Source organism: Rhinoderma darwinii, chromosome 4 (genome assembly GCF_050947455.1).
Source record: "Rhinoderma darwinii isolate aRhiDar2 chromosome 4, aRhiDar2.hap1, whole genome shotgun sequence".
Classification (NCBI taxonomy): Eukaryota; Metazoa; Chordata; class Amphibia; order Anura; family Rhinodermatidae; genus Rhinoderma; species Rhinoderma darwinii.
Window position 1 is genome coordinate 252838226 of NC_134690.1, and position 17167 is coordinate 252855392.

General features: G+C 43.6%; 1 protein-coding gene across 5 annotated transcripts in view; it reads right to left on the reverse strand.

Moving 5' to 3' along the window:
- The window catches only part of LOC142759803 (uncharacterized), a 51827-nt gene that overhangs the window by 23169 nt on the left and 11491 nt on the right, over positions 1-17167 (reverse strand). For 4 of the 5 annotated variants that reach the window (XR_012883199.1, XR_012883198.1, XM_075862399.1 and 1 more), the window contains exon 3: positions 5115-5287. Coding sequence is in view for 3 of the 5 variants with exons in the window: in XM_075862399.1 (XP_075718514.1) it covers positions 5115-5287 (173 nt within the window). In the remaining 2 variants the exon portion in view is untranslated. The remainder of the gene's footprint in view (positions 1-5114; positions 5288-17167) is intronic. The other variant, XM_075862398.1, reaches the window with a different exon arrangement.

Genomic DNA, 17167 nt, shown 5'->3' on the forward strand with positions numbered 1-17167 from the left:
GGTTTACATAAGGCCGTGGCTTTTCAACATCAGGGAGTTGGAGTAAAACAACAATGGGGAATATAGTGGTAAGTATATTTAAATATATATTTTTTTTTTTTACTTGTTGCTGTTTTTTGTAAAAAAGATTTAAAAAAAATAAAATAAATCAAAACATACTGAAAGAACTCCTTAAAGCAACCTTACACTCTTACCTGAGATATCTAAGGTATGAGCCTATGTTCTAGATGCTTTCTATAGCTGGAGTTACAGGCTATGATTTTTCTCTTCAAACATAGTTATTCCAAGAAATTAGAATGACAAGTAAAAGATAGTTTTCAGTTGGACGTTTTTTGACATTATAAATGAATTCTGACATGGTTAAGGGCCTGTTTACATCTGCATTTGGGTTTCCGTTGCTCGGCACCATCAGAGGAGCAGACGAAAAATAACGGAAGCGCCAGTTCTGTTGCATGACTAACACCATCAGTACTTGACAAATTCCCTTGACTTTAATGCATTCCGTCAGGTTTCTGTCGTGGTTTCCATAATTTTACCGGAAACAATAGCGCAGCTTGTTGAGCGGTTTCCGCCATTTTGGACCGGATCTGTGAAGAGGCCCTAACGGAGCCTCTAACGCAGATCTGAATAGGTCCCTTGTTTGTGTTACCAGACCGTAGTGATAGATGTAAAAGGGAATCTTTTCCAGTAGCTAGGATAGGAATTAATTGCCCCCAATTATCTCAAGTTGTAAGCAGAGAAACATAGCGTGTAAAACCAGTCCAACATGTAAAAGGTGTTTTAGGGGTAGATATTTTTTTGTCGCTGTGCACAACAGATTTCAAATGCCTTGAAAAAAAATGTGCGTGCTTTCGAATGGCACAAGGGAGCCCTTAAAGCGTACCTATCGTTTTTTTTTTTTATAGATCAGTAGTTGATGTGAATAAATGAAACTATGTAATATATCTTATTTGAGGGAAGTGGCCCCTTCCTCCCCTTCCAGCAGCCTGTCGTGCCCCTTTCCCTGCAATCTTTCTGTAAATGTTCAAAAACATTCAGTCGCCAAAAAAAATCTGTTTAGTGTAAAACAGTAAATACTAGAAATGGAGGAGGGGGATGCAGCTGCAGCTGGTTACCCAGTGTTTTCAGCACGAGTGGTGACGTCTGATTGGTTAACGCACCCAGAACAGCTCTTACATCACACCAGGAAGAGCCCACCCACTCAACAGGCACGGAGAGAGAAAATGTACATTTACAGAAACCAGCAGAGGGACGAGAAGAGGGGGGAAAGAGAGGAGGGAAGAAGACCCAAAATACACAGGTTAGACATCGCATTTCTGGCTGCATTGCATCAAATATACATATATAATATATCTACATCTGTCAAAGGAGTGATTTTTGTTTTGGTAACGATAGGTACTCTTTAAAAAGTATAACCACTCCCCACACAAATAGACAAAAGATAAAATGCATCATACTGTATCATATAAAAGTCAACTATTAAAAAATAGAGACCTATAATTTCTTCAATAACTTACACAAATGCAAAGCATAACCTGATGGAACATTTACAAGAACACATCTTTAAAGCCAAAGTAGAGGTCTTCAAGAAAAATTTATTCTACGATTATCAAGACAGAAAATAATTGCCTCTTAAAGAGGCTCTGTCACCAGATTTTGCAACCCCTATCTGCTATTGCAGCAGATCGGCGCTGCAATGTAGATTACAGTAACGTTTTTATTTTTAAAAAACGAGCATTTTTGGCCAAGTTACGCAGATCTGTGACGTCACTCACAGGTCCTGCATCGTGACGGCCACATCGGCACCAGAGGCTACAGTTGATTCTGCAGCAGCATCAGCGTTTGCAGGTAAGATCGACTTACCTGCAAACGCTGATGCTGCTGCAGAATCAACTGTAGCCTCTGGTGCCGATGTGGCCGTCACGATGCAGGACCTGTGAGTGACGTCACAGATCTGCACTGTCAGAAGCTGGGCGTTCTGAAGAGAAGAGGATGTTACTTCTCTTCAGAGCGCCCAGCTAGTGAAAGTATTAAAAACGCCCCGATGTACGCACATAATACACGCCCACTTGGACTTTTACTTTTAAACACACCCACTTGGACTTTTGCAAGCCTCATTTGCATAACTACAAAAATGGTCATAACTTGGCCAAAAATGCTCGTTTTTTAAAAATAAAAACGTTACTGTAATCTACATTGCAGCGCCTATCTGCTGCAATAGCAGATAGGGGTTGCAAAATCTGGTGACAGAGCCTCTTTAACTAAAACTAATGCCAATATTAAATTGTTCTAGTGGCTGCTATTATGCCGACACTACTTGAAAGACTCCAAAAAGAGTACCCAACAATTTCTGTATGCCAATTTAAAAAAAACGATCACCATTTCTGTGATCTAGAAGAGTCACACGTTATGCAGAATACATGGCATAAGTATAGATAATACAGAAGTTGCACAATCAATTATGTTGACAAACATACATGACACCTTGAATTCAAATCACAAAATCAAGTTTTTGGCATCAGGTATTAGTTAGAGATGATCGTTAGGCTATGTTCACATCTGCGACAAGAGTCTCCGTTGCAGATTGTCATATTTGATGGGAAGAAAAGTGTGGATTATTATTAAAGGGGTATTCCTAAAATAAACAATCACCTATCCACAGGACAGGAAATAATTGTCTAAACGCTCACACCAATCACGGGAACGGGGGTCCCGAACCTACAGTTCCTCCTCACTGCTCAGCCACAGAGCACTTCTCCCCATTCATTTACACAGCACATAGTGATCTTACTAGATCACTATGTGCAGCCACATAAACACACTATAACGTTACTCAAGCGTCCCGACAGTGAATATACATTACCTCCAGCCAGGACGTGATGTCTATTCAGAATCCTGACACTTCGGTAACGCTTGTGTGCGAGTTACAGCAAGGCAAACGTAATCTCGCGAGATTACGCTGTAAACTCATTTAAAACGAGATTACGCTTGCCTTGCTGTAAATCTCACACAAACGTTACCGAAGTGCCAGGATTCTGAAGAGACATCACGTCCAGGCTGGAGGTAATGTATATTCACTGTCAGGACACTTGAGTAACGTTAATATGTGAGTAAGTGGCCGCACATAGTGATCTAGTAAGATTACTAGGTGCTGTGTAAATGAATGGGGAGAAGTGTATGACATTGATTGGTCACTGATTGCTCAGCGTCATACACTCCTCTGTACAACGCCCACTTGGTCAAAAAGTAAAACACGCCAAGTTGTCCATTAAGAAAGTAATTAGCATAAAGATAAAACAGGTCATAACTCAGTCAAAAATAAAAAAACACTGCTGTAATCTACATTACAGCGCCAATCACATTATGTACAATATAGGACACTTCTAATGTGGTGACAGAGCCGCTTTAAGATACTGCAAGAGGCAAGGCTATACTCCATTGAAAAGGTGTAGTGGCCACCTGAGTTACCTTGGATGAACTAGGTATATGTTCTTCTACTGTGGTTCACTGGCTTAGTATCTGAGGGGTGTTTTAAAGGAAGGGATGGGTGCCAAAGGCAGGTGTCACCCATTTGCAAAGTGTACAGAGCAATCCTTGTGCAAAGAGAAGCAGCTCCTTGCAAGAGGTCCTGTGTGCGGTGTCCTGGCTCGTCTATGAAATGCAGACAGCGGGAAGAGGGGGACCGCCCTGTCTGCAAACACTGATTAGTGGCCACGTGACTGCAGTGAACCAATTGCTGTACAGGATCAGAAGTGCGAGTCCTGCACCCTATAGAAAACTGAAAATTGGCAGCCCGCTGCTACAAACGGTGGACAGGAATGTTTTATACAGAGGAGCCCGTTGTGAATGTCTGGCTGTAGCTGCACTAGAAGGAAAAAAGTGGCACGCGACCTAAAAGATGGATATTTTGGCCTCAGTATGTGTCACCGTTTCGTTTTTTTGCTGGATAGAGTAGCGGATTCGACTATTCTATCCAGAGGCATCTAGTAAAAAAAACTGTATACTTTGAACGGATGCCTTAATATCCTATGGGCGACGGATGCCACTGCATGGCATCTGTCAGTGGACACGAACGTATACATTGGAAAATGTTCCCTTGTATGTTAAATGGAGCCCATTAACGCAGTGTGAAAACAGCCTACAAACTTTTGCAGATACCATTTTTCAAGCCCTCAGGCAACAGTGGTTTCATCATCATGGCCCTAGTGAGACCAAAGCCTTAGTCAGGGAAAGCAATTCAATGGTGGTTAATGTTCTCTGTATGTCACAAGCAGGCACAGGGTTGTGAATGCAACTTAATTTTTATTTTTACAATAAAAAAAACAATTCATTAATTTCTTTGAAATACAGCTTCTATGTACCCCGGATACAGAGAAGCTGTAGCTTGCACTGAAACCTGAATCAGTCAGGTCAGCGGGACCGACTGCTTCTGTGACAGTGGGTAATGATCCACCTTTTATAGATCACATCTAAGTTATAAACTAGCTGGATTCTGCGTGATAGACACACAGGCCCGCTAACAAAGAAGTCAGTCCTGCGGACCTGAAGGATTCGGATTTCAGCGCAAGATACAGCTACTATTTATCCAGGATACATAGCTGTATATCTAAAAGTTCTTTTTTTTTTTTTTTAAACAAAACAATTAAAAAGTTGCATTAAACACCATGATACTTTGTTTGTTATATTAAAAAAATCTTAGGGTAATTACTCATTAAGAAGTCTTTCAGTATAAATTATTCTGATGTTTGGGCCATATGTTAAAAACAAAGTAACAGCCAGTAGGTAATATATCCCGATCTCGATGCGGTTAGAAAGTGCTGTTGGCCCAAATGGATTCAGATAAACAAGCACTTTTACTCAAACACAAGATGAGGGAGAACAAAGGGTGAGATTTATTAATACGATCTTAAAGAGAGACCGTATAAACCTATGCCAAACTAGTCACAGTGGCGCCTGACGTATGATAAATTTGGAACATATTGCTAGACATTTTAAATACTTTTCTCTTATGCCATGTCTTGACTGGAATAGTTTACATCAATATCGATCCCGGTCTACCTACATTTGCTAAACACTATACCCGACATTTGTAAAGTGCAAATAAGCAAACAAACCTTAGCCTTCCGGATTACCCGTTTATCTCCCGTACTTGTCGTTACCTTCCGCTTTATCTTGGAGAGTAGCTCTTCATGGCCACGCTTGAAAGACTGGTGTTGATATCTGCCTGAACAATATTTATCATGTCTGGCTGCACCAGTATCATCCTGCATAACTTTATGAAAGCCATCTGAAATAAAAATTACATGCATTTCAGTGCCAAACTTATCTTAGTGCAGCTATCGGAATTGTAAATTTAAGTTTAGGTCATACACCAGACTAAGAGCCTATTTACACCGGCCAATTATCAGGCAAACGAGCGTTCACAATAATTGCGCTGTGTAAACAGGGCAACAATCAGCAGATGAACGAGCAAACACTCGTTCATCGGCTGATTGTATCGTTATAAATGGCCAAAATATTATCGTTATCAGCAGCACATCTCCCTGTGTAAACAGCGAGATGTGTGGCCGACCTGATAGAAATATATGGGGACGAGCGATCGGAGTAACGAGCGCTCGTCCCCATACTAGCTCCTTGTGAAAGGAGCAAACGAGCGCCGATCAACGACCAGACAAAATTACACACTAACGTTACTCAAGTGTTCTGACAGTGAATATACATTACCTCCAGCCAGGATGTGAGGTCTATTCAGAATCCTGACACTTCTGTAGCGTCTGTGTGATCTTTATAGCAAGGCAAGCGTAATCTTACGAGATTATGATGTAACCTGTCATTTAAAACAAGATTACGCTTGCCTTGCTGTAAATCCCACAGAAACGCTACAGAAGTGTCAGGATTCTGAATAGACCTCACGTCCTGTGAGAAAGTGGGCACATGACGATAAGTCAGAATCCTTGCAGCCGGTCATTACTGCTGCAGTCCCACACTGGTGATTTAGATAACCCATCGTTGTGACATTGTGTGTTGGACTCACATCAGAAGGCCAGACAAAAGTAATGTCCAATGCAGCAGGCAAAAGAAAAAAAAAAAAAAAAAAAGCCCTCAACTCTAGGAGGTGGATGGGGAGAGAGAGGAGACATGAGGTCCCGTGTCATGAAGTTCTGGAACATTCCTCCCCGGAGACACGCATCTGTGGAAAGTATCGGACATTGCAGCGGAAGGAACGAACAGCAGCAGTTATTGGACGAGGAGATACAAAAAAAAAAAAAAAGGGCCGAGGGACAGAGGTAGAAGGAGCTTCCGGTCCAATGAATCCAGAGTGGTTCCACTGGGAAAGGATCACCCTTTGAAGGGGAAAATTGCACCATGGTTGTCTAGATCAAAATGTTACAGAGAACGCTCACTCAGAGGCGGAGAGAGGTGGTAGAGCCTCTCCGGAAGGGCCGAAACCCCGTCTGAGGAACACTACCTACCCTGGCGAAGAAACACTTGCCAACTGAGTGTCGAAGGTTACACCAAGGAACTTTAGTGCCTGGAAAGGGAACAGACAAGACTTTGAGCAGTTTACGATCGAACCTAAATTGGGTCAAAGTACCAAGTGTAATCCGGAGAGCAGCCACATTGTCCTCCCCTAGGAGGAGACTTGATCAAAATTTCATCCAAATGGGGTGACAACCCCCCCTCCCCCCGGCTCAAAGAAGAGCCATCAACATGGAGGGATTTGGTAAAAAATAGGCATTCAGTTACTTGAGGTCCTGGCTGGGGAGCACTGACCCATCCTATTTTGGTATGACAAAGATTGGAGTAAAACATCAAAATCTCTGATCTAGAGGTACAGGGATGATGACCTCTTGAAGTGAGAGAATCGATTGCCTGAAAAAAAAAAAAAAAAAAAGGGAACAGCAGACTGGAACTCAGGAGGAATGCTAGTAAGAAGGTGTTCCCACGTAGTGTAAACGCTGCGTCATTTCCGCAGCATTTACAGTAGCAGCAGCAAAGTGGATGAAATGTAGAAAATCTCATGCTCACGCTGCGGAAAAAAAACTGCAGTGTAAAAGTTAATAAATTGAACTGCAGTGCGGAATTTCATTCCGCAGAGCGTCAATATATGCTGCGTTTTTGTTGATCCTCTGTTGTGGGTTTTCCACATTGAATTCAATAGGGATGCAAAATCCGCAACAGAAAGCCAAGTGTTCCAAACGTAAATCGCAGAAATAAAAAATAAATAAAATTTAAAAAATTGGAACTCCAGGAAAAAAAAAAACAAAACTAACGTTAACCCAGAACGCTCTCATCCCACGTGACCGCTGCAGCCAATCGCAGGCTGCAGCATCATCGTAGGAGGCCGGACTACGCGCAGAAAAAAAAGGGAGGGGGGGGGGTAAGTGTCCTACAATTTTTCGGACGGAAGGTGCAGCGGATTCCAGGTCGGATATGCTGCATAATTTTTACGCAGCCTATCCGACTCGTGTGAACCCGGCTTTAAAGAGAACCTTTCACCTGCCCATACTTGTGCAGCGGAGTGTGGAATGTAATAGGCAGGGCTGCACAAACACTGTTTCACTTGAAATTATTTTTCTAACTTTCTCCCTTATTTACATATCGGTGCCATTATATTTGGTGCCCGATATATAAATAAGCCCCTGAACTGTCAATGGGGCATTTCTATCTAACTAAATGGCAAGGGGGCGTGATCTCTTCCCCAATCTCTTGTCCAATCAGCTACAGTGTCAGGGCGGCTTGCGCTGTGTTCCCTCCCGCGAGAACACACACAGAGAGCGATGCAGAACCACCAGCCTGTGTGTGTTCTCGCGGGAGGGAACACAGCACAAGCGGTCCGGACACCGTCCGTAGCCGATTAGACAGTGTCAGAGCGAAGAGATCATGCCCCCATGCCATTTAATTAGATAGAAAAGCTCCATTGACTGTTCAGCTTATTTACATATCAGGCGCCAAATATAACGGCACCGATATGTAAATAAGGGAGGAAGATAGGAAAAAAGTGTAAAGTGAGACAGTGTTTGTGAAGCCCTGCCTATTATATGCTGCACATGTATGCGCAGGAGAAATGTTCTTTAACGTGATCTTGTATTCCAAGAATACCACTTCCTGAATCGAGGCCTCCGAGATGTGGTATGTCTGACTTTGTTCTGGGGTAGGCAAGAGCTTGTTTCGCCTGCGGCTTCTGAGATAATCTTGTCAAGATAGGTGACGGAAAAAAACGGAAGCCTGAAAAGAGAAGAGCAGTTAAAGATATTTTGGATCCTTTAACTGTGGACCAGAACTTCAGCCAAGTTGTTCTGCGGATGGCAATGATGGAAGCCAAAACACACACCACCAGGTATCCAGTACCAAGAGATGCTTCGCACAGATACTTTGTCGTGCTAGACATTTGGAGTGGGAAAACCATCAATTCTTCCAGAGGAGCTCCTGAGAGGATACCATGACGAAGTTGCTAGGCCCTCTCAGAGGGCGCAAGGCAGAGCCAGTATCCTCAAAGAAAGACCTGAATAATAACGCCGGTCCAGCAGGTCTAGAAACGATGCTGCATCCACAATAGGTAGGATAGTGGTCTTGGCCCGGCGGAAGATTCCCCCCAATCACTGGCGAATTAGACCATTTTGAAGAGACAACTTATGGAGAGGGATACATAACATCTAACCAGCCGACATTAACAAACTTCTTGTCAGGGTTTCCACACCTTAGAGACCACCTCTTAGAGCTCAGAGTGAGAGGAAAAAAAAACTTTTGCGACCGTTAGGTCAACAGGATGAAACTATTTCAGGTAAAGGACACACCCCTGTTTGCATACCACACCCCCTATTTGCATGCTACGCCATTGAAATAATATTTATCCCCTGATCCTGCTGTATATAATATATGCCATGACACTGCCCCCCTACAGTATATTGCCCCCATAGTGCTCCCCACACAGTATAATATTCCATAGCTGCCCCCACACAGAATATTGCCCCCCCCAGTATAATGCCCCCATAACTGCCCTCCACGCAGTATAATGCCCACCATAACTGCCCTCCACGCAGTATAATGCCCACCACAACTGCCCTCCACGCAGTATAATGCCCACCACAACTGCCCTCCACGCAGTATAATGCCCATCACAACTGCCCTCCACGCAGTATAATGCCCATCACAACTGCCCTCCACGCAGTATAATGCCCATCACAACTGCCCTCCACACAGTATAATGCCCATCACAACTGCCCTCCACACAGTATAATGCCCATCACAACTGCCCTCCACACAGTATAATGCCCATCACAACTGCCCTCCACACAGTATAATGCCCATCACAACTGCCCTCCACACAGTATAATGCCCATCACAACTGCCCTCCACGCAGTATAATGCCCCCATAACTGCCCTCCACGCAGTATAATGCCCATCACAACTGCCCTCCACGCAGTATAATGCCCATCACAACTGCCCTCCACACAGTATAATGCCCATCATAACTGCCCTCCACGCAGTATAATGCCCCCATAACTGCCCTCCACGCAGTATAATGCCCACCATAACTGCCCTCCATGCAGTATAATGCCCACCATAACTGCCCTCCACGCAGTATAATGCCCATCACAACTGCCCTCCACGCAGTATAATGCCCATCACAACTGCCCTCCACGCAGTATAATGCCCATCACAACTGCCCTCCACGCAGTATAATGCCCATCACAACTGCCCTCCACACAGTATAATGCCCATCACAACTGCCCTCCACACAGTATAATGCCCATCACAACTGCCCTCCACACAGTATAATGCCCATCACAACTGCCCGCCACACAGTATAATGCCCATCATAACTGCCCTCCACACAGTATAATGCCCACCATAACTGCCCTCCACAGTATAATACCCACCATAACTGCCCTCCACACAGTATGCCCCACAGCTGCCCCAACGCTGTATAATGCTCCCACAGCTGCCCCCACAGTATAATGCCGACATATTGCCCTCACACAGCCCCAACAGTGCCTAATAAAATACATACCCACCTAACCCCATTTCAACGACAAGTGGAGATCGGTCTGCTCCTCCGGGCTGTGTGGCTCGGCGCAGACAGGCCCGATGCCATCACTGCCTCGCGCCAGACTGCACCGAGCCAGAGGACACAGATAAGGTTGAAACCAAGGGGGGGGGGGGGGACGACGACAACGACAACTTTTAAAAAAAAAAATAAACATTAATGTGCAAGAATACATTGGTCAATTGCACCGAATTTTGGTTTATTTTTTCCCCGATGAATTGCACGGCATTACCATAACCTCTGGGAAACAGTGGAGGAAAAAGAGGCTGATGACGGTTATGCAGACCTGGCCCGCTTTTGGGGCCTACCGAATGAAGATGATGTGGACAGAGTCCAGATGTGGCTGGTCAGAAAGGCAAACCAATATGCCCATCATGGACTGTGTGACATTAGTAGGATAAACGTAAGAGTTTCTAATCATTTTCGCTCACAGTAGTCTATTAACCAGCAGAGCCACCCCTTCAGTGAACTGCCTTCAGCTGAGGGGGAACACTGATGGGGAGAATTAGAGGAAGGGTGCACATTTCGAGCTGGTCTTCTTAGGCAGGGGAACAACCTCGCTTTAGAGTCGTCAGTGTGTCCACCTTGGGGGGGAAAGCAGGGGGGACAGCGTCACCCATTTCCAATGTAATGAGATCGAGAACCGGGGGAAAAAAAACCAAATAAATAAAAGGGGAAAAACTTCCTGCAAACACTCAACTAAGACGGAGTTAGCTCAGTGTCTCTAGACCAGGTATATCCTGTAGTTGGGGCCAACACTTATTTAATTCTTCGTGTCAAGCCTCCTAGCGGTAACAGCATAGACCCATGGTCTATGTTCCCTAATCGAATGAACAAGAAATTCCTGTTTTTTCCCTGTGAATGTGGATCTTGAATTATTAGTATGATAGACTAACTTTTATTCATTTTAAATTTTCATCATATGTTGATTAGCCATTGAGTATATTTTCCATATTTCTTTACGTGTTTATATGTATGGATCACTAATACGTTTTATGATTTTTATAAATCTCAAGCAATAGATGTAATTATTAAATTTAGAACATTTTCAAAAAAAGAAGATGCCTCGAGAGCTGGTTATTCAAACAGCTAATTCTTTTTTGGTTCCTGTGGATACTAGTAACAATTACACCAGTTCACTTGGCGCCATTTGTTGGTTTGACAGGTGCACTACCCAACTTCCAGTTGTCTAGAATCCTCTCTGTATTGGAGAACAGAGGGGTGATGCAATGAGCGGGTTTTAGGCCCCGTTCATACAGTCAGGATTTACAGAAGCACATTCGCCGTGTACTTTTTTTTGCCATGGATTTGCATGTTGATCAACTCCATTGAAGTTCAGCGCAGAATCAATGAACATGCTGTGGATAGTAGAGAGATCATTATTTCCCAGATTTTTTTCTTGAGCATGTAAATGGGGCATTAACAATTGCACTGCCAGTAAAGTTGCAGCAGATCCATGAGTTAATTTGGACTAAAACGACAACGTATGAACATATCCTGTGCGTTGTTCTTAATAGTGATATCTATGCCAATATAAATAATTCTGTACTCACAAAATATACACACACACACACAAACACACATCTATCTCAAGCAATTTGTGTGCAGATTTAATTCATTCCTCTTGCCTAGATTTGTTGATGTGGACATCATTCTGCAACCAAGGAGACACACAGATCTGCATGGTATATTTTGAATCTGTAAGCTCACTTTATTTATTTAAACTAGTTGCATTGGGAGAGAATAAAAAACTAAATAAAAAAAAGAAGGTTGGTACAGAGTGCAAAGCTTTAAAGGGAAGGAGTCATGAAATCTTTTTTTTTTTAATCATATTGCTTTTAATATATTAACATAAATTTTATTTATTTATGTTCTCATGTTCTACTTTTTATTGTGTTTTTACTTCTCTATGGGGGCTGCCATTTTTTTTCATCTTTGTATGTGTCGATTAACGACACATACAGAGATGGAATACGGCACATACAACCCCATAGAGAATGCGAACGGGAGCCGTTCCATTCACTATAGCGTACGCCGTCTGTGTGGGAACGGCGCATGCGCCGCTCCCACACAGACCAAAACTAAGCTCGTTCTCAGAGCGAAATCCGGCGCCATTTTCATGTGGACCGGAAGACGCTGCCGGACAGTAAGATAACGGCTTCTGGCCGCGGCTTCCGGCCATATGTTCAAGGAAGCGAAGGCGCAAGTAATAGGAGCGGAGGCGGCGGTAGGAGCAGGTAAGTTATGTTTGTGTATGTGATGTGTGTATTATGTTCGTGTAAGGGCAGATACAGACGGACGTTGCGTTTTTGCGCGCGCAAAAACCATTTGACAGCTGCGTGTGTCATCCGTGTATGATGCGTGGCTGCGTGATTTTCGCGCAGCCGCCATCATAGAGATGAGGCTAGTCGACGCCCGTCACTGTCCAAGGTGCTGAAAGAGCTAACTGATCGGCAGTAACTCTTTCAGCACCCTCGACAGTGAAAACCTGTTAAAAAAAAAAAAGTTCGTACTTACCGAGAACTTCCCGGCCGTTGCCTTGGTGACGCGCCTCTCTTGACATCGGGCCCCACCTCCCTGGATGACGCAGCAGTCCATGTGACCGCTGCAGCCTGTGCTTGGCCTGTGATTGGCTGGAGCTGTCACTTGGACTGAATGGTCATCCCGGGAGGTCAGACTGGAGGAAGAAGCCGGGAGTTATCGGTAAGTCAGAACTTCGTGTTTTTTTTACAGGTTCATGTTTATTGGGATCGGTAGTCACTGTCCATGGTGCTGAAACAGTTTAACTCTTTCAGCACCCTGGACAGTGACTATCTCCGGACGTCGCGTACCGGAAATTTTTTTGCCGGGTTCGGCCAAAACGAGTTCGGCCGAACCCGGTGAAGTTCGGTTCGATTGTCCGGGTTCGCTCATCTCAAAGACACTCCATTTGGATGTTTGGAAACAGAAAAGCACGTGGTGCTTTTCTGGTTACATTCATCCTTTTGACAGCTGGTGCGCTGTTTCAGTCGGTTCGCACGGAAGTGCTTCCGTGCGACCTGCGTGGTTTTCACGCACCCATTGACTTCAATGGGTGCGTGATGCGCGAAATACGCGGAGATATTGAACCTGTCGCGCTTTTTGCGCAGCTGACAAACGCTGCGCAAAAAGCACGGACTGTCTGTACTGCCCCATAGACTTGTATTGGTCTGTGCGTGGCGCGTGAAAACCACGCGGCCCGCACGGACCGAATACACGCTCGTGTGAATCCCCCCTAATACTGTCTGCTGAGCCCTGTATCCAATCCTCCTACACTGTGCAGTCGCTCAGAAAATGGCGGCACACAGTGTAGGAGGTTTAAAGATTCAAAACCCCTCCTTCTCCTGGCACTAGCCGGAAGAACGGCGGGGGGATAGTGTGAGGACACTAAAGGAGAGTGTGTCCACCCCAAATTTGCAGCATAAATCAATGAGGTTGCTTTACCACAGGCGGTTTGTGTGGAGATCTTCCGTTTTTTGGTCCATCATGAAATCCACGGGTTTGTGCAGTTTTCTTAGCCCATTTTGTGCTTTCTGGCCAGGTGTACATTACATCTAGAATTCTCTCTGTTCTTGAGTTTAATTATTTGGCTTATGATATATCCTTTTGGATAGAGATTTCTGTACTATACCACATCACATGATGTTTATACTATGGTAACATATAACTGGGACTATTTACGTTGTTTCTCCACACTCTCCTTTTAAATTGTGTGTATTATTGTTTTTATTTCTGTGATGGCCAATATGCTGTTATGTGCAATATAATAAAGGTTATTTTTTATTGTCATGGTACGTAATTAGTGCTATGTGTCGCTTATTTTTCTGGATATACTGTCTTCACAGTCTTCTATAGGTATTGAGTTCTGCTTTGCGATCTGTGTGGACGCATTATTTTTTGGCGAATGCCAATGGTCTATAAGTATATAGGTATTCATCATGCTTTACCACAGTGACCATGCTGCAATTTTGGGAACTGCTCCCTCTAGTGCCCAGCACATGGAAATGTTATAAATTAGAATCTAATTTAGAATATTTCCTGACTTGTGAAAAAATTAAAACAATGTGTAATCACTTCAATAATAATCGTTTAACTGAAAAAAATAATAATAATTCTAGCGACACATTCCCTTTAAAGTCTAATGAGACATGTCCTTTAAATAGTGTCATCTATATGATAGCCATACGCTAACAGGCACTGAGAACACCTCCTGCATCTGCATTGCCCTTGCGCCACCATGGTTCGGGAACAACTTCAGCCATCCTGCTGAATCTGATAGGGTGGTGCCACAGAAGGTGTTAACCCCTTCCCGACATTTGACGTAAATATACGTCATGGAAAGCATTGACTTCCCGCAAAATGCCGTACATTTACGACAAATGTTTGGCACTGGCTCAGAAGCTGAGTCGGTGCCATCATAGTCGGATCTCAGCTGTATCTTACAGCTGACATCCGACTAACGGCGGGTACCGAAATTAGCTTCGATCCCCGCCATTAACCCCTTAAGGGCAGCGCTCAAACGCGATCGCTGCACTTAAAGAGGCTCTGTCACCAGATTTTGCAACCCCTATCTGCTATTGCAGCACATAGGCGCTGCAATGTAGATTACAGTAACGTTTTTATTTTTTAAAAACGAGCATTTTTGGCCAAGTTATGACCATTTTTGTATTTATGCAAATGAGGCTTGCAAAAGTACAACTGGGCGTGTTGAAAAGTAAAAGTACAAGTGGGCGTGTATTATGTGCGTACATCGGGGCGTTTACACTACTTTTACTAGCTGGCGGCAAGATGGCGCCGGGTCAGGAGCTGATCCGGCGTCATCAGCGGTGGAAGTCAGCTGTACTGTACAGCTGACATCCACCTGTAACGGCAGGAACCGGAGCTAGCTCCGATCCCTGCCATTAACCCCTTCGATGCAGCAATCGAAAGCGATTGCTGCATCGTAGCGGTTACTAGCAGATCGCCAGCCCTGAGAGGCAATCGGGACTGGCGACTGCTGTTATGGCAACAGGAGACACAATGGTCTCCTGCTCTGCCATTACGGAAGCCGATTTAGGCCCCGCTGGGAGGCGAAGCCTAATCGGCTTGCTGTCAGTGAATGACTGACAGATCTAATACATTGCACTACATAGGTAGTGCAATGTATTAGAAAAAAAAAAATCTGACCGTTGGACCTTCAAGTCCCCTAGTGGGACTTGAAGTGTAAAAAAAAAAAAAAGTGTCAAAAAAAGTGCAAAAAATAAAAGTTTGAAAACAATAAAAGTTTCAAGTAATCAAATAAAACACAATCCCCCTTTTACTCTTATCAAGTCCTTTATTATTGAAAAATAATTAAAACCATATGTATTTGGTATCGCCACGACCGTAACGACCTGAGGTATCAAAATATTATATTATTTATTGCACGCGGTGAACAGCGTAAAAAAAAAAACGTAAAAAACTTTACCAGAGTTTGTTTTTTGGTCACTTTGCCCTACAAATATTAGAATAAAAAGTGATCAAAAAGTCGCACGTATCCAAAAATGGTACCTATAAAAACTATAGCTCGTCCCGCAAAAAACAAGCCCTCATACACCTCCGTCGACAAAAAAATTAAAAAGTTATGGTTCTCACAACTTGGCGACCGAAAAAAGACATTCTTTTTACAAAAGTAATTTTATTGTGCAAAAAGTTGTAAAACATAAAAAAGTGCTATAAATTAGGTATCGCCGGAATCGTACTGACCCGCAGAATAAAGATAACATGTAATTTATATAACGCATGGTGAACGCTGTATAAAAAAAACGAAAAAAGCTGTGCCAGAATTGCGTTTTTTTGTTTACCTGGCATCCCAAAAAATAGGATAAAAGGTGATCAAAAAGTCACATGTACCCCAAAATGGTACCAATAATAACTACAGCTTGTCCCGCAACAAACCAGCCCTCATACCGCTACGTCTATGAAAAATAAAATTAGTTATGGCTCCAATAAGTCAGGAAATAAAAAAATATGCAGTTGTGCCCGAGGGGAACATTTCTTCTGTTTCAAGAGGCGATTTATCAAGGACCTAAAATTAGGGAACCAGGAAGGGGAGAGCCCAAACATATCCGCTGGAAGCGACGGTGCCCGTATTATACCAGGACAACACTTTCCCAGCAAAATTCCCCAAACTACAAAAGGTGCGGAGTGTGGACCAAAAGGGGGATAAGAAATGACACCATTTATCAGTGCCACACCGGCCTGTGCAGAAAGGATTGCTTCACAGCGTAACACACATCTATGGATTATTTTTTTTTTTTTATACCACCTGACTATGCCCCTTATATACTCTGCCCCGCTTACATGTACCCCCACATTATAAAACAAGTACCCCACATTATAAAACACCAGCAATACTCAAACAAATATAGTACCAAGCAAAATCCGCTCTCCAAAAGCCAAATGGTGCTCCCTCGGCTCTGAACCCTACAGCGTCCCCAAACAGCAGTTTCCTTCAACATATATGGCATCGTCATACCCGGGAGAACCCTTTTAACAATTTTTGGGGTGTGTGTCTCCAGCGTCATAAGCTGGGCATGACATATTTGCCACTGAATGGCATATCTAGGGAAAAATTTAAATTTTTAATTTGCACCATCCACAGCGCATTCATTTATGGAAAAGATCTGTGGGGTGAAAATGCTCACTACACCCCTTAATAAATGCCTTGAGGGGTGCAGTTTCCATAATGGGGGTCACTTCTCAGGGGTTTCTTTTTATTATTTCACATCTGAGCCTCTGCAGTTGTGAACCAATACTTTGTAAATCGCCAAATTAGGCCTCCACTCCGCATGGTACTCTTCACTTCTGAGCCCTGTCATATGTCCAGACAAAAGATTAGGGCCACATGTAGGGTGTTTCTAAAACCGGGAAACACCGCATAATAATTAGAGAGCTGTCTTGTTATGGTGGCAGAAGCCGGGCACCACATATTGGCATATCTATGGAAAAAAATCCCATTTTCACTCTGCAACATCGAGTGAACACTAATTTCTACAAAACACCTGCAGGGTTAAAATGCTTACTACACCCCTTGGTAAATGCATTGAGGGGTGTAGTTTCCAAAATGGGGTCACTTCT